General features: G+C 34.5%; 1 protein-coding gene across 3 annotated transcripts; it reads right to left on the bottom strand.

Moving 5' to 3' along the window:
* Positions 1-1,161: 1,161 nt before the first annotated feature.
* Positions 1,162-22,406, bottom strand: PLK4 (polo like kinase 4). Of its 3 annotated transcripts, none has more exons than XR_011073965.1 (18): positions 22,159-22,406; positions 21,398-21,493; positions 20,556-20,651; positions 20,360-20,474; positions 17,141-18,167; positions 16,300-16,400; positions 14,032-14,168; positions 13,087-13,191; positions 12,610-12,712; positions 11,254-11,403; positions 10,185-10,318; positions 9,998-10,089; positions 9,699-9,846; positions 8,770-8,910; positions 7,482-7,588; positions 5,921-6,051; positions 5,057-5,364; positions 1,162-1,324 (listed from the first exon to the last, which is right to left on the bottom strand). XR_011073965.1 is itself a non-coding variant. In XM_068543420.1 (17 exons), the coding sequence occupies exons 1-16, from the start codon at positions 22,186-22,188 to the stop codon at positions 5,949-5,951; spliced, it is 2,685 nt and encodes an 894-aa protein (XP_068399521.1). In that variant the 5' UTR covers positions 22,189-22,406; the 3' UTR covers positions 5,022-5,364; positions 5,921-5,948. The 3 variants fall into 3 exon arrangements, 1 of the variants encoding a protein (XP_068399521.1); XR_011073966.1 differs by having other exon boundaries at positions 17,141-17,492; XM_068543420.1 differs by lacking the exon at positions 1,162-1,324 and having other exon boundaries at positions 5,022-5,364.
* Positions 22,407-22,489: the final 83 nt, after the last annotated feature.

Here is a 22,489-nt window from a genome sequence, read left to right as displayed (position 1 = left end):
TCCTTCTTCTCTGATGTTCTGCAGCTCCTTCCTCTGTCTTACATTTTTTTCGGTAACTTCTAATCCTAAAGCATAAACTCCACTCTTGGTTTCGATAATATGCATGATAGAAATAACAATAATGGTAATGAGGAAAATGATAATGGCAAACTATTTTATAGAGTTCTTTCCATATTACAGGTAATGTGTAATGTACTGTTTAATTCTCATAGTAATCTTACAGAGTGAAGATCCTATTATGATTCCCATTTTACAGATGAAGGAACAGAGGCACAGAGAAATTAAGGTACTTATCTAAGTAACACTGTCTTCAAAATCTACATTCTTAACTACTGTATTTTTCATAGTGATGAAAATAGCCCATAAAGTTGCAGTTAATTAATTGCTAATTGTAGGGTAATTTAAGTTACCTATACCAGTGACTCCTATTAGCAGAAATATTTGAGAAACATAATTTGAAGCCCACTGACGGGTACTTTTATCTTAGCATAATATCAATAGCTAGACCGTTTCCATGCAAGAATATGATATAGAGAAGTTTCCCAACTTCTAAAGATTTACAATATTGAATAAACTTCAGATAAACTGTAACCTTGCAAAAATGACTGCCCCCGTCTTTTTATTGAGAGTACTTTCTTCTCTGGGGGATTACACCAACACATACCTTAGCCCAAAGGAAGATAAGGAAGGGATCGTGGAGCTTTCCCAGAACTAAAATAGGTGCAAGGTGGCCAGAGAATAGTGATTGAGAAAAAGAGTCCCGTTAGTTGAGGCTGTAGAGGGACAATGCGAGGCCTTTAGGCCCTAAGCATTAGGACTCCTCCAGTGGCAAGTAAGAGTTTAGTATTCTAACTTTAGGCATGATTGGAGCTAGAAGTCCAAATAATGTCATCAGGACTCAGTCTTTTTCTTTTTAGTTCAGCATACCTCTGTTTGACTTTATTTTTAGGCATTCTCTGTTTTGTGGCTTGTCTTGCCAAAAGGACCCAGGAATCAAATAAAGGAACTTATACTAGCCAAAAATGAGACAATTAAAGCATTGAGGGCTTCCCTGGTGGCGCAGTGGTTGAGAATCTGCCTGCTAATGCAGGGGACACGGGTTCGAGCCCTGGTCTGGGAAGATCCCACATGCCGCGGAGCAACTGGGCCCGTGAGCCACAACTGCTGAGCCTGCGCGTCTGGAGCCTGTGCCCCGCAACGGGAGGGGCCGCGATAGTGAGAGGCCTGCGCACCGCGATGAAGAGTGGCCCCCGCACCACGATGAAGTGGGCCCCGCTTGCCGCAACTAGAGAAAGCCCTCGCACGAAACGAAGACCCAACACAGCTAAAAATAAATAAATAAATATTAAAAAAAATAAAATAAGGCATTGAGAAGAATAATATCTGCAGCCAATTTAAACGGATCAAATGTGTGAAAATCTATGAGTTCATAATGATATTAAAAGTAAGAAACACACTGGTCACCTTTGGAGGTTGCTAGGGCTTTAACTCTTTACTCTAAAAACCAGGAAATAAAGACTTTTAAGCTTCTCTTCTGCCTCTCCTGTATCTAAACTTCAGGGTAATAAAATATTGATGAGGGAAAGTTATTTCCTATAGAATAATCCAAGCTAATAAATACAAGGGAATAATAGAAAAACCCCCATCTAGCATCCTTTAGTGAAATAATATTATAGATATGGGCACCATTCATCAGTGAATGATAAAACTACTGAGGTGGAAGATTACTGAGGAACTTTCCAAAGGATGGAGGAAGCCGACAACACCTGAACGCACTGATCACTCTTAACATCATTAAAAGTGGGTCAGCGTTACGTGCCTCCTGACTTGATGCAGCAGCAAGTACTCAGCACCACCTATGAAAGTGTTCCTGCCGAACAACACTGAGTCAGAATCTAATCAAGCCCGTAGATATAAACTACCAGTTTACAGGAAATACGAAAGGCACAACTAAAAGCCACCTCTAGGAAGTAATCATCTAAGCCCAGAAGATGATATATTCTATAGACAAATGGTCCAGTTTCTTAAAATTAAAAAAAAAAAAAAAATGGCATGGAAAAAATAAAAGTTGAGAGATCAGCAGTCATAGATGAAAAGAAACTTCAGAGATATATAAAACAAATGCATTATATAGATCTTATTTTGGATCTTGTTTTAAGTCAAAGGTAAAAGGGGTATTTTTGAGGTAATCGGAGAAATTTGAAACTGGACTCACCATTAAATGATATTAAGGAATTACTGTTAATTCTGAGATATGTGTTATTGGTTATGCTTTTAAAAGCTCCTTATCTGTTAAAGGTACTAAAGAATTTATGATAGAAATTATATGATTTCTGGGATTTGCCTCAGAATACTCCAGTTGGGGAAGGATATCAGTAAGAGAGATGAAACAAGATTGGCAAAATATTTGTTGAAGTTGGGTGGGAGACACATGGAGGTTCCTTATCCTGGTATATCTGTACTTCTGTGTGTTTTTAAATTTCCACAATTAATTTAACGTTTAGTAACATAATCAGCTGTGTAGTTTAGAATGAGCTGGCTGTAGTGTGAAGTATGAATTGGAATGGATGTGGAGGACATTTATCATGTATGTGACCACTCTTCATTTCCTGCAGACCCTTCTACATTTGGAGAATTTCTCACATTGGGCCTCTCCTTTTAGATAGAAGCCGAAATGCATTCGTTCTCTCTACCTTTGCAGCCAAGGCATGAGCTTGTGTTTCTGGCTCTGCCAGTACACGCCTCCAATGTGAAACTTCATAAGGAACTGAGCAAGAAGAGGAAGTGAGCAGCATAAGCAAAACTGACTTCAGTGAGGGAGCAAGGTCAGTGGCTGAATTCTGAGAAAGCAGCCAGAGCTCCCAGAACCTAGTCCCCTAGCTTCAACAGCATGGCTGTGGGGTCTGTGCTGAGCAGGGTTGTTAGGATGTCTTCTTCTGGGGAAGCTCCTACACTGTGATTCAGCCATTGTTTTTAGCTGCAAAGCCTGAATCTCTTTCCCTCCTCGAGGGTCTGTGAGCTGATATCCTTTAATAAATATATTCTCTGTGTAAACTAACTAGGTTAGATTTTGATGTTTGCAAGTAAAAACCCTGACTCACACAGGAGGCAAGAGTAGATGTTTAGAGACAAGCAGGAGGCTATTGCAGTAGTTCAGATGAGTGATGCTGGTGACTTGAATTAGGGAACTGACAGTGGAATTGGGAATTAAAAGTATGTAAAATATATTTTAGAGGTAGAGTTGGCAGGATTAACTGGTGATTAGATGAGGTAAAAGAAGGTGTTAAGAATGAGTTCCAGGATTCTGACATGAACAGCTAGTGATGCAGATGCCATTTACTGGAATAAATACTGAGAAGAAACAGGAAGAGTGCAGTTGAACTAATGTTCTCATAGACAACAAAGGCATGCCAGACAGATATGCCCATAAAGCAGATAAAAACAGAATGTATTATAAAATGAGATGAAAGAAATTACAAAGTAATGGAAAGATTAAAAAATAACATCGTAATTTGAAAAACAGAAATGGGAAAATTTCCCAATGAACTAGAGAAATAAGATAATAGGAAGGTATGAAAATATTGCTGGCAGAGCTCAGGAAAGAATAAGAAACTTAAAAAATAATTTCAGACATGAAGAACAAATTAGAAGGAACACAAGAGTAAATAAGATGCCACAGATAACTTCTTAAGGGAAATTGAAGATGGAGGAAAATTAAAATAACAGAAATAGAGAAAAAAATGATGTGGAGAAAGTGATGGATATAAAAATTAGGCACAGGTGATTTAACATACATATAGCAGAACTCCTTGAAGAAGAAAACCAAAAGCAATGAAACAGAACAAATTCTAAAAACTTTAATGCAAGAAAAATCTGCTGAAAGAAAATTTAAATATGCATATGAAAAGGAAATTCAACATGAAAGAAGGGAGGAAAGGAAGATAAAGCAAAGAAGAAGTATGGTTAGTAGAAAACACAGAATAAGATGGGAAGTAAATGCAACAGAACTGTAATGACAAACAGTGAAAATAAATCAGAAATGATAATAAATGTAAACAAAGTAGACTACAGAGCTTATTACATTGGATTGAAAAAATTCAGCTGTATAGTATGTATAAGAGAAATACCTGAAACATAAAGACACATTAAGACTTATTAAGAAGATGATAAAAAAAAAATACACCTAAATTCTGTCAAAGCAAAATGTATTTGAGTCTTTAGCCTTCAAAATTAAGCTAGGACTTCAATTATTTCCATTTTTAAGAGGAAATTCTTTCTTCTAATCATATTTTTATCCCTAAGAGAAGGGTTTACATAATTTTCCTCCCCAAAGTTGGATTACCTGTGTATTAAAATAATTCTAATAGATATTGCCAAATTGCTTTATCATTTACACTGTAATCAACAACACCTGAGAATGCCCTGCTCATTGTACCACTATTATTATTTTTTACGAATCTTTCATAAAGGGAAATGATTTTTGTTTTAATCTTGTATTTCTCCGACTACAGATGTGGTTGAGTATATTATATGGATTTTGATTCGTTATATGGATTTTCTCCTTTGTGAATTATCTGTTCATATCTTTTGCCCATTTTTCTATTGGGTTGTCTTTTTCTTATTAACTGTGCAACTTATGTTACAAATTATTATTTTTCTTCTCATTGCCGTAGGTAACAACCACCAAAACAATGCTGAATAATTGTGACATTGGGTATTCCTGACTATTTAATGGAATTGGCTCCAATATTTCTCTGATTATAAAAATCAGGAAGCATTAACAGTCTTTATATTTAAGTAGTTTCATTCTATTCCTATTTTACCTTGAGTATTTCATTAAGAATTGCTGTTCCACTATCAAATATTCTTTTTTCTCATGTTAGTTAATTGCATTGTTGAGGTCTTCAGTGTTAAAATGTTTATCATTAAAATATACAGATATTTTCAGATAAAGGTAGAGAAACAATGTACTTACCCTTTGAAAAATTAATTTAAAAAATTTAATTGGCTCTTAAACGGGCAAAAAAATTAAAAATGAGTTTACTATGTAACTTACTTTAAATTATATGTTTTTCTTTTTTTAAAAAAACTTTTGGCTGCGTTTTCATCTTCGTTGCTACGCGCGGGCTTTCTCTAGTTGTGGCGAGCTGGGGCTACTATTCATTGCGGTGTGCGGGCTTCTCTCGTTGCAGAGCACGGACTGTAGGCGCACGGGCTTCAGCAGTTGCAGCACACAGGCTCAGTAGTTGTGGTGAACAGGCTTAGTTGCTCCACGGCATGTGGGATCTTCGTGGACCAGGGATTGAACCCATGTCCCCTGCATTGGCAGGTGGGTTCTTAACCACTGCACCACCAGGGAAGTCCCTAAATTAAGTATTTAATTAAATAAATCAAAAGATAAAGTAACACTGTATTTATTATTTTTTTAATAAAATGCATTTTCAGAAATGTTTCATCACAAACTAGTGCTACAAAAATAAATATAAAACAAATATACATGTTTACATATGTTACTTGTAACATAAATACACATTATTTACATGTTCAAAATGCAGAAACTCCAGCATGTTTTGTCCATGATTCTTAGCATGTCTAAGAAGTAGGGAAAAAAATAAAAGCACAAATATACCACACACCATTTATATTTTTGCTTTAAAACACTGTTCAATACAAATATATGAACACAGTAATTTTAGGAGTATATGTTCTAAGAGCAAAGTTAGGTGTCCTATTTCAGTCTACGACCACTACATTTTGTAAGTGACTCAAGTTTCATTCTGCTTTGTTCTCTCATTAGAATACATCTGTTATGGTATAGATTAAAATTCTCTTTTATAGAAAGGCTTTCTGAAGAAGTTTTTTAAAATGAAAAAAGTCACTTTACTTGAAAGCCAACAAAAACGTTATTTATTAAACTTACTTATATATATATCTAAAAGGAGCTTCAATCAATGAAGACTAGGAGTTGGATTAGAAAACATCAAAAGGATGGAAGAAAGACACTGTAATTTCTGTCTGATGTATTCTGGTAATTTTTCATTTTCTCCATACCTAAGTGAACGAAAGAGAAAAATATAAAATTATAACTTAGTCACTTGGTTTGTAAGAGTACCAAAAGGCACATTATATTTTTCAGTAATTCTTCAATGGCAAAGGCACTTCAGAGAGATCATACAAAATTATTTATTAGATACTTAAATTAAGCATACTCAATTTGTTTCCTTTACTTATTTTTATTTTTTAAAGATTTTTTTGATGTGGACCATTTTTTAAAAATTCTTTATTGAATTTGCTACAACATTGCTTCTGTTTTATGTTTTTGTTCTTTGGCTGCAAGGTATGTGAGATCCCAGCTCCCCGACCAGGGATTGAACCTGCACCCCCCTGCATTGGAAGGTGAAGTCTTAACCACTGGACCACCAGGGAAGTCCCTGTTTCCTTTTAAAATAGACCAATTTCTAAATGTATTTAAATAATAAAAAGAAAATTAGGTCAAAAAACTTGAACGGACTTTATAATTTCTAAAGCAAGCTGAAAATCTGGATTCCTCATTAAATTGAAGACCCTAATTTAAAGAAAATACTAAGCTAAACACATTATAAATACATTTCTATTAAATATTAAAAATTTCCATATGACCATATCAAGTAAAATCTGAACTTTTATTTTCTGAACACAGGTTCTACCCATTTTATATCTGTATCTTTCCACTTTCTGGAGCATTTGAAAGAGTTGATTTAACAAAACCTCTTACTTTATGAGTTCTTTAAATGATGGTACTGCATATATACACACAAAAGCAGTTGGTAGATATCCACAAATTATATTTGTACCAAGTATTTTCTCTACAATATGCACTTTTCATAAAGTAGCGTGTTTGTACTGGCACTGTTGGCACCCCACCTCTTTTTAGTAAGTAATGGTTTGAAATGTGGAGACCAAACTACTGCTTATTCTTGCTATTCCCAGATCCTCCTTGTTAGCATACTTATTAGCCTGGCATACATCCTCATTTAGAATGAATATATACATTCAAAAAAGTCTTTTAAACATTAATCACTTTACACTAGATCAGGGGATACAGCCTTTCATTTGGGAAAAATAATCTGGTTATCTTTTAAAAGACAGCTTCCTGTTTCTATGTTCTTTTATGTAAATTGTCTAAGTATATTACTTTGAACTTAGAAGTCCATTACTTCTGAAAAGGGCCAACCTAGTTAGATTGAAGGAATAAGAAGGCTAAAGGAATCTAACCACTTGGAGTGGATAATCCGTACCAATTACCCTGCATTCCTGTAAATACTCATAAAATATGCATTAAAAAGACTATATGAGCCGCTATGAATACTTAACAGTTTAAATAATAATATGAACTTTGTCAACATGAAAATAGTAACTTTATTAAGTCATTTATTTCATCATATAGATAAAACAAAATTAGAGCAAAGAGCTGAATCTCAACCAGTATTTTAAGAACTTACCTAGATGTCTGACCATCTGGAGATGTATAACTAATAGAAGACACTCCTGCTTGCACGACCAACTGGGACCCATCATTAAACTGAACCCACACAGCTCCACTAGTTAACTAGAAAAGTAATAAGCAAGCAAAATTACTATAGAGGATATGAAGTTCTTAAAAGGTACTCATGTTTAACAGGTTTTTCATATAGTTTAAAAAAAAGAAAACAAAACCCTTCAGGTAACTACAAATTTGGGGCTGTGATGGTAGTAACATTTGAGAATATTCATATCTTTTTCAGATTATTCCTTTAATGGATAGGGCATCATAAATTAAAATTATTCTACATAAATCCTGTTTCCCATTCATTTCCACTAGGATATCTGAGCAAGCTATTTTTTTTTTTTTCCTTTCCCATAGTATTTCTAACCAAGAAGAGATTTAGGAAATAACCAAGCAACACTTTCTTAAATTAGAATTTCCCTCTATTCTTTGTTCTTAGGCCAAAAGAATTTCTATTGTGCTTGAGAATGTTACATCTTTGCTTTTAAAATTGGTTTCTTTAGTCACTGATGTTTACAATGTGCCACTCCAAACAGAGTACAGAGAAGACATGGACATTGGAATCAAATAGACCTGGGTTTACATCCAGATTCTGCAAACTAACTAGTAGGAATGTGCAAGTCAACCATCCATTATGAGCCATAATTTTACTATCTGTGAAAGGCGATAACATCAACTTTACTAGGTTTTATTTTGGTAAACGAGACAATGTATGTGGAAAACATGGTACCACATAGCATGTACTCAACAAATGCTGAGTTCCCTTCCCGTTATTTCCTACCCCCATAAAGGACTAGGCTGTATTTTACTTCACTGCTAAGTAAAAATTACATGTGCTGTGCTCAAACATCTCCAAAGTTCAAGCTTTCAGAAAATATACAAATCTAAGTTTACACCTACATAAAATTCTTTAAGTTTGAAACTCAATGTAGACCTCATTTTTAGATGCAAGAATTCTTTTCTGCCATATAAAAGTTACTCTATTAATATAGATTACAAATACTTTCTAAAACTTACGACACCCTGGGCATTCTCAAATCCTAATGTTTAGCCATCATCATGACCTCTACTTTAAAAACAAATGGCAAAAACAGGTCACCTAGGCCCTAGCAGGCAATTTGTTATCAACAATATCTAGAGCTTTCCATCTGTATACATATAAAAAAATGTGAAAATTATTAATGATATAATCAATGCAAAAAAGGTGTAAAAACTGTCTTGCAAAGAGAAATCTAACTTCTCACCTGTGTAGCCCAACCAACATTTTTCACAAAAACAGACTTGAAAAGTTGTGCTGATTTAGGGAGACAATCTTTTAGACTACTAGGAGAGCTGTTAGTTCCAGAAGCTGCACCTGCAAGGCCAAGTCCTTCATTTGTAACCATCTACAAACAATAAAAGAAAGGAAGATATTATTCCTTAGCATTCTAATAAGCCAACTTCAGCAAAAGTAGATGATGACCGGATTTTCATTATCTTAAATTAATTTTTAAAAAACAAAATTAAAAAAATACAATCACATTACAGAAAATTGGAAAAGTATAAAATAGGAAAAAAAATCACACAACTACTGTTTTGATTTTGGTAGATTTCTTTTGTCTTTTTTTCCCAAGGTATAATTTTTCATAGCTGCAATTATAGTATGTATGTTTGTGTGTGTGAATACACACATACCCATATACACACACAGAGATCTATTTCTTTAATCTCGCACTTTACTACATTGCTATATAGTTTTTATTGGCATGATAGTTCATTGAGTAAAAATATAAGTTTGTTTAACCATGATTCTATCATGGATATTAAGGCAGTTAATGATATTTTACTAGTAAAAATGAAACAATGTATATGTTAATATATTTAGCTTTTTCCCAGAGGAGTCACGTTAGGCCTTGCTGAGGTAACATTTAAACTGAGACCTGAAAGATGAGAAAGAATTAGCCATTAAGGGGTTCGGGAAAAGAGTTCCAGGTCAAGTGAACAGCATGTGAAAAGGCCCTGAGAGTTTGGCTTAATCAAGGAACTAGGCACAGAGAGTGTGGGGTAGCTCAGAATGAGACTGGAAAAGTAGGTAGGTGATAGTAAGGCCACAGTAGGGTGTTTTAGTTTATATCAAGGACATTAGGCAATCATTGAAGAGTTTAAAGTACAGAAGTGACATATATTTACTTACAGAAGGATTAAGTATTGGTGCCTGTTTTGGAGAAGCAGCACTATTTATGATCATTCTATTCAGAGATGGTGTCTCTCTCATTGGGTAGTTTGGATCCACAGAAGGAGGAGGTATGAAGGCCTTAGGTGAACTAGTACTACTAGGTTTTCTGAAGGAGAAAGATATGTCAAATACATTCCTTTAAAGCTTTCAATTTATAGAAAACAAAAGAATGTTCATAATGTAAACACTAAACTGGTTTTTTAAAAAAAACATTTCTACACATTTTAGCCATATTTAATAAATTTTCAAACATTTACCTTCCTACGATTATTGGGAAAAAGGGAGCACTTCCACTTTTCTTTTCCTCTTCTGAAATTACAGATTCCAGTGCTAAACAAATACGGTGGCCCTATTTCAAAAGAGTGCTTTCTGTCATTACTTCATCTATGTCATTTGTATTATTATTAATTGGTAAGAAAAAACCTACTAAAAGTCGGTACATACCTCATTAGCATGGTTCATATACATTTTTATTTCCTCTTTCAAGCTATTAACTTCACTTTCACCTTTTAAGGTGTAAGATTTGCCAGTCTTTTCGATCACCTGGATTAAATCTTCTGTTTTGTGTATCTTTGCTCCTTAAAAATTAAGCAGAAAACCCTTTATTATTTCTTTAAATATTCCTAGATTTATATTCATTATCATACCCCAGTACATAATGACTCCTAGATCAAGGTAACATTTACATTCACTTATTGGCCATTAATAAAATGAGGCTCTCAAAGTAGTATTCAAAAAATATAGGCCATTTTTCTTTTCTGCATATAACTGGCTTAAGTTTGATACTTTTATATTTTTAAAAAACCACTACTCTCATACAAAAACATAAGTGAAGGACAGCTATAATTATGTGTACTGTGTGAGTGTATGTACTATGTGTCCCTTAAAGGAGGAAACTTTACAGATTAAAAAGTAAACATCTTTATAGATTTAGAAAAGAAAATTCTCTGGTTCAACCTTATCCTTTTGTGATATTTATTATTCTAAAAATTTGGTATGTGTCCATTTAAATTTCTAATAAGAAACAGGATATTGTTTATTTCATGTTATTTTTTATAATATCAATCAGAATGTTGTTAAACTGGAGCCAAAAGGGGAAAGAGAATTAATATACATATTAGAGAATAAATTGTTTACAAGCAAGTATATATAAATTTTGATTAACATTTGACATATAGTATACTGTGCTGTATAATTTTTATGTATGGATACACACACACACACACACACACACACACACACACACACACACACACACACACACACACCTCGCTGTGTTGGGGAGTTCCCTGGTGGTCTAGTGGTTAGGATTCAGAGCTTTCACTGCTGTGGCCTGGGTTCAATCCCTGGTCGGGGAACTGAGACCCCGCAAGCCATGCAGCGCAGCCGTAAATAAAATAAATAAATAAATCTCACTGTGTTGAATTTACAAAAAACAAAAAACCAAAAAAACCCACAACTACTAAGTTACAAACTAAAGGGAAAAAAATTACCATTTCTAAATGGCACTTACCATCATAAAACCAAACCTCAAAATCAGCACCAGGGGAATTCTCCATCAAAACACATTTAGCATATCTTGTAAAATAAGTGATTTTGGGAGATTTAGATCTTACAAGCTGCACAAATCTGGAAGCATATTGATATTTTCGCCAGTACTTTTCTAGGGAGAGAAAACAAAAAAGTTACCTAACATTAGGGAATAAAGTGCTGACATAAATTCCGTAACAGTCTAACATTTATTTCTACTCTTCCTCAAAAATTCAAGTTGAAAGTTAATAATCCCATTACCCAAAGTGAACAATCCCATTACCCAAACAAAAATATTTTAGAGATGTAAGTCTACTATTTTAATGAAAACTAAAGACAGTATAATAAAATTCCTAAGAAGTATATAACAGAATCTGATGATTAGTATCATGATTATTTATTAAAGATTTTTTTGATGTGGACCATTTTTAAAGTCTTTATTGAATTCGTTGCAACATTGCTTCTGTTCTGTTTTGGTTTTTTGGCCATGAGGCATGTGGGATCTTAGCTCCTCGACCAGGGATCGAACCCACACCCCCTGCGTTGGAAGGCGAAGTCTTAACCACTGGACCGCCAGGGAAGTCCCAGTATCATGATTATTTAAAAAATCTCTTACTTTGAATCACTGACTCCTTATTAAAAGTAAGATAATGACTCCAGGAAAGTTTTAATAAATGAAATGAAAAGAGTTCTACCTGAGATATCAGAACCAAATGACTTTTAGGAAAAGAAATGTAGCACTTTTTATATTAGTAAAGCATAGAGTAGTAAATTTTAGCAGTTCCCTGTAACTATGGTCATTTATAGTATTTGATAGTCTTGTCTACGTGTTTTAATTTCTAACAGAGTTAGATTAGATAGGTTCTCTTATTTGTTTCTAAGTTACCTTAGGGAAGTCTTACTACTCAGTACTTAATTTCCCAATTCATAATATCCAGAAGCTAAACCAGGAGCCAAATTTGGTTAACCACAATTAAAAGTGATCATTATGTAGCACAGTAATGATTTCAAAAGTCAAAAACCAGATACTTCATGTTGAATTTTTAACATGATTCTACACAAATTGTAACTATACAAGTGTACAAATTATATTTGTGTGACACATGACTAATATCCTAGAGTTTTTACTTAAGTAAACAATAAAATACCATTATAACACAGAATATGACTAAACATTGGATTAGTAAGGTATAGCACATCCCACCAGATACAAAGTTATAAGAACATAACCTGCATCCCGACTGAAGCCAAAATATTTACAATTTATGATACCCACAGTATAGAGTATATGTATATATAAATCCATTATCTAAGTTTATTCCCTGGTAAATCTACATACCTGGTAAATTGTCAAAACTGTACCTACTGATGTTGTCAGTAGGTGAGGGCGGTCTATCTGCAAGAGGAAAACCTCTTCCATCATTTGGATAATAAATAGTGATCTGGCAAAAAATTTTTAAGAATTCTGATTATATGCCATTAAGTTAGAGCACTATATTTTGTTACTAAAATTATAAAAAGAGCTCACATGTATGTTATTTTTATTGAAAATGCTAAATATTCTCTAAAAGTAATTTTTTTGCTTTTTAAACTTAAGCCTAAAGTTTAGATTTTGTTCCTAGTTATAATTATTTCTTACACCACACTAATTTATTTAAATGTTATGCAGTATGCTATTTTAGTTTTTGAATTCCAGAGATACTATCATATCAGGAAAAGTGACTAAAAATTGTTTTTTAAATATCATTAGAGAACGAATGGAATGCTAAATGCTTAAGTGATGAAGCTGCAAGATAATAAAGGAAATCCACATTACCATATTTCCATCACTAGATATTTGAAGAACTTCTTTCACATATTCTTGAGATGCATACTCCTTTAGAAGCTCCACACATACCTCCTCTGAATCAAGTATGCTCACCTAAAAAAAAAATAAAACTAAAATCAGTAACAATTCTCTTATTTACCAGAACAGTTCTGACATACATATTAGTTAACAGAAAAGTACTTAACCATGGCAGAAACAAAAATTAAAGTAAAAATCAAATAGCTGCTTCACTGCAACTGTCTAGACCACAGGTGTATTTCAGCACAACTGTGAAACATAAGGAGCAAAGGAAAGAAGGTATAATGAAGTGTGAAATGATAACCAGTGAGCAGAAAGAAAGCAGAAGGTAGGGTGGAGAATTTAAGGGCTTGAAAAGACAATAGCACGCCAAATAAAGGCAAGACTGGGTGAAAGGGAAAACGGACAAACAGGATGAAGACGGAATTAAAAAATCAAAATCACCATTCCCAATGCACACATGACATTAAAAAGAAAAATCCTATACTTAATTTTGTGCATACTCCTTTTCTTTAAATAGTTTCAGATGTTAAAAAAAGTTATATTTTCTAGTTTATCTTTTTGAGACTAGATTAAATGTAAAACAATGAAAACAAAAGCAAAAGATAGTATTAAATATTAACTTAGTGATTAATATTTAACACAGTATTTAGCCAGTATTACTTTTAAATGTTTTTCATTATCAATAATATAAAATTCAAAAATTACTATCAATTCACCATTCTTAAAGTACCCAGAAGGAAACAACAGCTATTTTTCCATAAACACCCAGTCTCTTTTAAGTGAGTTTATCAAGTACGTATCAAAAATACAGGAACATTATAGGGAACTGAAAAGATATCATTATGTTTGATACCAGAAACCATATACTCAAGGAAAATATCATCCAGTGATTTAGAAAAATAATAGACATACCACAGCCTTCTTGGTTTTCTGTCTGATTGGTTTTAACCTGTAAGCAGTCAAAGGAGATGTAATGCTTCGTAATGTATGTTTCTGATAAGCCAATGGTGGCTCCATACCCCTCGCCTTGCTTTGTTCGGAAGAAGGATCTAAGCCAAAAATAGATTCTTGTTGAATTATCTCAGGTTTACTGTGAAATGCAGTCATATATTTCATGGTATTCAACTGTTTTGCAGAATGCGCATTATCAGAAGCATCGGGGCTCTTTTTGGCTCTTATATCAGCCCAGGCATTTCTTGATGTGTCCTGCAAATCTGGATGGCCCTGGAAATCTCTGTTTGGGTTAATGCTGTTGCGCTCAGTAGTTTCTCTTAAATGAGCTATAATATACATAGAATAAAGCAATTTAGTGAATAATTAAAAAGTCAAGTCTACACAAAACTGTCATGCTGGTTACAATAGCATTCTTTTTTCCTGAGGAACAAAAGAAATCTAGTTTAAAAAAAAAGCTTGTAATTTTTCAGTTTAAGATTTGCAAAAGGGAATTCCCTGGTGGTCTAGTGGTTAGGATTTGGCGCTTTCACTGCCAAGGGCCCAGGTTCAATCCCTGGTTGGGGAACTAAGATACCACAAGCTGCACGGCTCGGCCAATAAAAAAAAAAACAACAAAAAGATATGGCATAATAAAATAGTGACTTTAAAGGATATTTTAAGCCAGCCTGCGAAGGAATACCTTTAATCTAAAACTAAGAAAGAAAAGATATTAATATGAAATTAATTTTTCAATCAAAGCAAAAACTAGTCACCTAGGGTCACCTACTAATACTAAAGCAACTGCCAATGCTGCAACAAATACAGATTTGAGAGGAGTTCCCAGGTAATCATTCTACATACCATGTAAATTCACTCTCTTTAAGCTAAGGACTATTTCATCTTCACTTACAAAATATGCAACTAAAACCAAAACACTCTAAAATATATGAAATAGGTTTATTATTAATACTTAATATTACAAATATATTTGTACCCACATTTCTAAAACAGTTCTTGAGCTTTACCCATTTAAATTTTATATAGTTTTAGAGTTCACATGGGAACATTATTTTTTTTTTAAGCCCTTAAAATGATTAGACTATATAAAACTTTGTAAGGCAATTTTTCTAATGCTAAACTCTAAAAATCTATATCTCAGCTTTCCCCTTAAATGACTTTTAAGTGCCTCCCTCCATAACTCCCATTATGACAGAAAATATCTTATATCAAATAATATACTTTAAAATTGTAGCAGCACTACTAGAGTATTATAAACAGGTTACTTCAGACATGTCCATGTTACCAAATAAAAGTATCTATAAACACAATAGAAGGTTAAGTGCAAGATTAAGCACATGGCAGTTTTGTAGTTTTAAAAAACATAAACTTGAATTATCATCTTTGACAAGTACACATGAGAAGATTAATTCCTTTGGGCCCTTGAAAATAATATACATGAAAAAAACAGACTCTTGAGGTGACATAACAACTCTCTGCTTAAATTACAGCCATATTATGCACTTTGTCTGAGGTAACATGATACTTAGTAAAAAATTCTCTCCTCCTCTCCATATGTTTCTTTTTTATTCTCTTTTTTCCATCATTATTTTCCAACCCACCTTCTGTGAATGTCATGTTCAATAATGAGAAATGTTTAACTTTCAAACTCTGTATCTATAAATAAAATAATGACTTGGATGACAGCTGTTTAAAAATGTTTAGGTTTTAGTAGCTGTGTATTTTAGTGTATGTGAGGTCCCATTGGTACACTATGATGGTCCACATCACCTTCTACTTAAAAATAAAGTCAACCATCTTTTGATTATTTGATAGGCACTGATAGTAGGCACTTATTACAGAGAGGCTGCAAGAGCAGAGGGGTTAAGAGTAAAGTCTCTGAGCCAGACTGCTTGGGTTAGACTCCTGTCTCTTGTATTTACGGATAGTGCAGCTTGGCAAATTAACCTTTGCGCACTACTATTTCCTCATTTGTAAGACAGGGCTAATAATATTATCTTCCTCATATGGTTTTTGTGAGAATTTAATAAGTTAATAATATATGTTAAGCATTAAGGACAGTGGCTTATACAGTAAATACTCAAACTGTGTTAACAGTTATTATTACTATTATTGTAACAGTTTATTGAAAATGCACTATTTTCTTAAGAAAACCCAAATAGAAAACTGCAATGCTTGGTAAGTGGCCAAGTCATTAACTTTTTATTAAATAGTCCATTAAAAACTCACCATTTATTTGCAGATTCCCAAACCACTGTTGCACCATTTCAGTCTGAGCTGTCTGGTCTGGAAATGGAAAAGGAGTTTTTCCTGGACAAAGATGATTGGAGCTAAACAAAGAAAAAAAATTTCCCATAAACTAATAAAAAATTATCAGGTAGTAACCTTTTAAGATAAAAAAACACTAAAAAAGGGAGCTCTCTTCTGATATGAATACCTAAAAATTTTTACATTAACTGTAGAACCCAACATTTGCATAACTAAATTGTGTCTATGAAGCTAAATTCCCATGCCAAAATGCCCATGGCACTGTGACATTTCTATATGGCTACTGTCCTCTTTTAATTTAAACATAAAAATCAAAGATCAGAAAAAGAAAAACACTAGTCACTAAAAACTTGCCTTCATGTGAGAAGCAGTCAATAATATGATTACTCATCACTTAGGGTCAACTTCTCTTTCTCTATTTGTGTGTGTGTGTGTGTGTGTGTGTGTGTACAGTTACTGTTAAGAGTACTTTAGGAATCAGACATGTTTAATATATGATACATTGCACTGGAGACCTGCTTCATATAAAATTTAAAATGACACTAGAAATTCCCAAGTATTAAACACATACTACAAATACATTCATGAGCACATACACTCATTTTAAGAGATTCTTAACCACAATTCAAAATCATCATTCTGATTCTCTTCCTATTAAAAAATAGAAGTCATAGTTAAAAGTGCCCCAGGAATATCTGACAAGGTTAGAAAAAAGGTAACCCTTAGTTAGATGCAGCTTCATGTTTGTGCTAACACAATGTTTATCGAAAAGTAAAATGCTTTTTGATAGAATTATTCTTACAGTGCTTGATTGTTATCAGGTCTTTCAAAAGATCCAGAACCATTGGATGTCTTTTCTTTAAAGAAGTGAAGAATATTAGCATTGCTGTTTGTGGATGAGTATCTTTCTTCATTTTCATCTACTCCTGATCTTTTGGATTTTGAAAGCATTTCTGCTGAGTAACATCGTTCCATTGTATATGTTTTCGCTCGCGACTGACTATTAGAGATGCCAGATCTATCAGAGGAATGGGCTCTACGAAGGTATCGAGAATGTGGCCTTTCTTCTGCCTCCTGGATTGCTCTTCCCCTTCCACTATTACTGGTTTCTTGTTCTTGATTTCCCCACTGAGTATAAAGGCTGCTTCCATCTCCTGAAGAAGAAAAATCACTTGAGTTTTTATTCTTTGGAAATATAGTCATTTTATTTGGGAGTGGCTGGTCAATCAAAAGTCTTCTTCTGTCAAATAAACTACCACTCATACTGGTACTGGAAGAAGCCGTAATTGCAGTAGAAATTGTGGCATGTCCACTATCAATCGAGTCTTCTACAGTTCCTAAATCTTTACTTTTTGTTGAAGAATTTCGGGACATAAAAGGATGATCTAATACTGAAGACAGACTTAAACGATCTGCTGGATTTCTACGAAGTAACTGGTGAATAAGGTCCTTGGCTTCTCTTGACAAAAAAGTTGGCATTTCATAATCTGCCAATACAACTTTATTTAACGTGTTCTTGATGGTGTCAGTGTCAAAAGGTGGTCTTCCAATAAGTAATGTATAAAACATACAGCCCAAGGACCAAATATCAGATTCAAGTCCATGTGCACTTCGAGTTGCAATTTCTGGGGAAATGTAATTAGGAGTTCCACATAAAGTATAGTGCTTTTCATGTGGCATTTTCAATTGAGTGGCCAGCCCAAAATCAGCGATCTTGATGTTCATATTACGTGTAAGTAAGAGGTTAGAAAGTGTGAGGTCCCTGTGTAATATACCATGAGAATGGAGATACAGCATTCCTGTGATGATCTGGTGCATGAAGTGTCGAGCTGTTAGAATGCAAAAAATAAAACTTACAATTTAGAAAATCTGAAGATTCAGTATTTAGAATACATTATGAAACCCAAGTACATATGCCAGTATGACAGTTAGTAAACTGGTTTGTAGCTTAGTTTTACCAGCCAAAATACCACTCTGATAATTTCATAATATTCTTTAATAATTCCCATTAAGACAACTAGGCACTCCTTTTAAACTGTGTCCTTTCCAACTAATGAGTTTTCTAAATACAGTTAAGGGAAGCTTAATTTTATTAGGAATTGGGAGTGACTAGAGTTAACTAGGGTAACCAGAAGTCCATAGAAAGAGAAAATATTTATAATTAAACAATTCATAAATAATTCAAATTGTAAAAAAGAGAAAAAAAGAAAAGCAAGCTGAAGTTCCTTTGATGTCCTCCCAAACCCTCCTAAAAAGTAGTCACTATTAACAGTTTATATACTTTTAAACTTTTCTTCCATGTGCTTATGTACATTTAAATCTATAGAAATACACTGTAATAAATGTTTTTAAAATATAAAAATGGTATAAAAATATAGTTTATTACTTTTTTTGCCACTTCACAATATTTCTTGGAGATATTTCTATGTCAGTACACATAGATCTCCATCTTATTAAATTGCTATTGATTAATATTTGGGTCATTTCAAGATTATAAAAAAATATAGCAATAAACATTCTTGTACATGCTTGTTTTCTTGTGCATATATATGGGGTGCTTCATTATGGTAAATTCAAGAAGTAGAATCACTGGGTTGAAAGATAAAATTTAGTATTTTAACACCTTGCCAATCACCCTCCAAAAGACTGTTATTTTCAAGCATATCCTTGTTGAAATTAGGTAGTCTCAATCCAATGGGTAAAAAAATGGTACTCATTATTTTAGTTGGCATTCTTATGATTACTACTGATTTTGAGCATCTTTTCGTATGTTTATTGGCCAATTATACTTTCTCTTCTGTGAACAGTCTGCTTACATCCCCTGTCCATTTTCCTATACAATTATCTTTTCTTTTAAGGCATGCCTTATATTTTAAATATTAATTGGACAGCCATTTGTTATACAAATATTTTCTTCCTATCTTTAACTTTTAAATTTGTTGACAGTATCCTTTGTCATACACATTCTTAATTTTAATTAGTCAAATTGGTAATTCATTTCCTTCCTATCTTTTGCAAGTTGTCTTATTTAAGAAGGCCTTACTATTATACAGTATTATGAAAAATGCAGTACTCATCATCAATATGTATATGAATTTATTTTCTTATTATGTATTATGTTCTTATTTTCAGTCTAAGGATATGAACATTTCCTTAACTCTTAACACATATGACCAAATTGTTTTCCAAATGGGTTAAATATAGATCAAATGGACAAAAACCCTATCAGCAACCACCTTTCTTAGCTTTCAATCTTAGCCTGCAATGTCAGTTAGCAGGGTAAGATAATTTGAAAACAATCATTTGTGTGATGATACACGGACCTTACTTGATCCTGATCTGAACTGTAAAAAAAGTTACTTATAAGAAACTGGGGAAGCTGAAACTGACAATGTGTTTGATAGTAAGGAATTATTAGGTGTGATAGTGACTTTGTGCTTCCTTTTTTTTTTTTTTTAAGTCTGTATCGTTTAAAGATAAAAAGATGTCTATGATTTGCTTCAATATACTCTGAGGAATTGGGGGAATAAGAAGGGTACAGATGAAACAATGAGTTGATAGTTTTGGAAGCTCAGTGGTAAGTTCATAGGGGCTCATTATATTACTCTCAACTTCAGTGTTTGACATTTTCTATAATAAATGGTTTCAACAGATACTGTGTTTGACTTAGAAAGTACTTTATAGTCATCAACAGCATTCTAAAAAGCTTTTTCTAGATTTGAAAGGATACACATTCATCTGTGACCAATGACTTAATTTAAAATGTTTTGGCAAAAGATGGATAGCAAATTTCTTCTTCTACTTTACTTCTGTAATGCCTGAATTATTTATAAGAATTAACAGCTTTTTTAATTTGGGGGGGAAAAATCTCTTTTTATAGCCCAAAGTAATAACTGAAACAGTTTTACTAAATATTATAAAACAGTACATTCTTCAAAACTACAAAGAGTAAAATGTGTATTTTCCAAAAAAAATTTTTTTTAAGAAAAATGAAAGAAAGAATAAAAGAAGCACAGCCTACCTTCATTTTCTGAGAATGGTTTTCTTCTGTTTTTTAGATACCTGTTCATTTCTCCATTATGGCACATTTCTAATACTAGGTACACATAATTGTTATCTTCAAAATAGTTATACAGCTGAAATGTAAAAGGGCATAATAAATTATAATACAGAAAAATTCAATGCCCTTGGCCACTTTTATAAAATTTGTATCTTACCTCCAAGATAGAAGGATGTTTCAATTGGCAATGTATTTTCACCTCATTTTGGACTCTCTGTACCATTCCAGCTTTGTACATGGCTTTCTTATCTATCTAAAAATAACATGAGAGGTTTAAATGTTGATGATAAACTTTCAAATGTGAAGTTGTCATGTTAACTTTGAAAAGAGAAAGTATACTTTAAAATATTCTGAAGTCCTTTTATCTTCTTTTTGAGATCAATTTATTTCGTTGTCTATTTTCCCCATGCACCTAGCAGAGTGCTTGACAGAGTGGACATTCAATAAGCTTGCCCAATGCATTCTAATACACTCTACCAACTTAAAGAATTTAATAGCTCAACCATCATATCTATGATAATAACAACAAATAAAATTTAGCAAACCTTTAAAACAAAACTTCCCTTCCCTTTTCCTACTGGTTTAGGTGTTTCTTAGTTTGCTTATGTTACTCCTATTAGACTGACTTCTAACAATCAAGAATAGTATTTTAGCTTTTTACGGTGTAATACAGAACTATGCACAAGTGTATTCTTCTTATTATAAACAAATTATTATTTGTTCTTTGACTGCTACCAATTACTCCAAGTACATATAATTAGAACAGATACCAAATCTAATGAACATGAGTAAAGATAGAACACTTATTTAAGCATGGTTAAGGATCTCCTAAGAGATCCTTAAGTTCAACTGTTGGAACTACTGTCTTCTGCCTAAGCAATGGGTTTTTTTACAGCATAAAGAAAAGGCTGGCAGGTAAGGAGTTTCTAACATCTCAAGTAGCAAACCTCTCTAGTTACTTGCAAAGTAGAAGTGAGAAACTGATTAACATATTCTTACCATTTTGATTGCAACTTCCAAACCAGTGTGAATGGACTCAGCTCTATAGACACCAGCAAATGATCCTTTACCAAGCAGATTTCCAACTTTAAAATCCTTAAAAGTTAAGATTAAAGAATATGTGTGATGATTTTCGACATAGAAAGGAAGAAAAATAGGAAGGGATTGGAAAAAAGAGGCTAAAATGGATCGGGAGGAGAATTTGCATTGAAAATTCAAGCAGGTATCACACCTCGATACAGCAGGTGTCTGGGGTGGACAGCATGTTGACGCCTTGCGGGTCTCTGAGCTTCCAGGCTGGTCTCTAGATAGAGCACCCTAATGATCTGGTTCCTCAGCCTCAGCGTAGCCTCAGCATTCTCGTCCCACCTGCAGCCAGCCCCCGAGAGCTAAGGCCCTGAACGGAACCCCGCCGCAACTCCCGCTGGAGGTAACCGCCATCCCCTTGGAGAAGGGGAAGATAGCCTCGCCCTGCTCTAGCGCGGCAGCTCCGGCGGGATCGCTGACATGAAGCCGCGGTGCCTAGGGACAGAAGGGCGGGGCCGCGAGCAACACACCTGTCCCACCGCCCCCGCGTCTCAGAGGGGCGGGTCGCTCCGCCCTCAAACAGCCGGGACCCCGGCGGTTGGGACCCTCCCAAAGCACTCCGGCGTCCAACCTGCAGCCGTTAGCTGCGCTCTATCCCCTTCCTGCCAGGGTCTCGACGAGTCCCGGCACTCCGACTCCCACCCGCCCTACTGAGGACTGCCGAGTCTTTTCACCTCGATCTTCTCCCCGATGCAGGTCGCCATATTTCCAGGCCGCGGTCCGTGCTCCCCGGATTAACTCCCTTCACGCAGTCCTTTCGAGGCAGCGCTCCAAGTAGGCAGCGTGTCTTGGCGTCCATCAGGCTCGGCTCTCTAGGCCGCCGCTCCCGGCGACGACACCACAGCCACCGAAAGGTCTCCCGGGCACCTTCCGAGGCCTGGGCGGCGCCTCCGCGCTCCCATTTTGAAAAACTCCCGCCGGTTGCCGTTCTAGCGAGATTGGAGGGGACGTAACGAGGCGGGGCGCTCCGCAGAGGCTGCGCCGGGGCGCGCATGCGTGGCAGGC

Source organism: Eschrichtius robustus, chromosome 4, assembly GCF_028021215.1.
Source record: "Eschrichtius robustus isolate mEscRob2 chromosome 4, mEscRob2.pri, whole genome shotgun sequence".
NCBI lineage: Eukaryota > Metazoa > Chordata > Mammalia > Artiodactyla > Eschrichtiidae > Eschrichtius > Eschrichtius robustus.
Note: the sequence above shows the minus strand (reverse complement) of the source record. Positions and strands in the feature narration are given on the sequence as shown.

Bases quoted from the DNA above. Each gene is read 5' to 3' on its own strand.
- PLK4 (XM_068543420.1), bottom strand. From the start codon at position 22,188: ATGGCGACCTGCATCGGGGAGAAGATCGAG. The intron at 21,494-22,158 runs GTGAAAAGACTC...TTAACTTTTAAG, and splicing joins GCATCGGGGAGAAGATCGAG to GATTTTAAAGTTGGAAATCT. The intron at 12,713-13,086 runs GTAATGTGGATT...ATTTTTTGCCAG, and splicing joins TATCTAGTGATGGAAATATG to ATCACTATTTATTATCCAAA.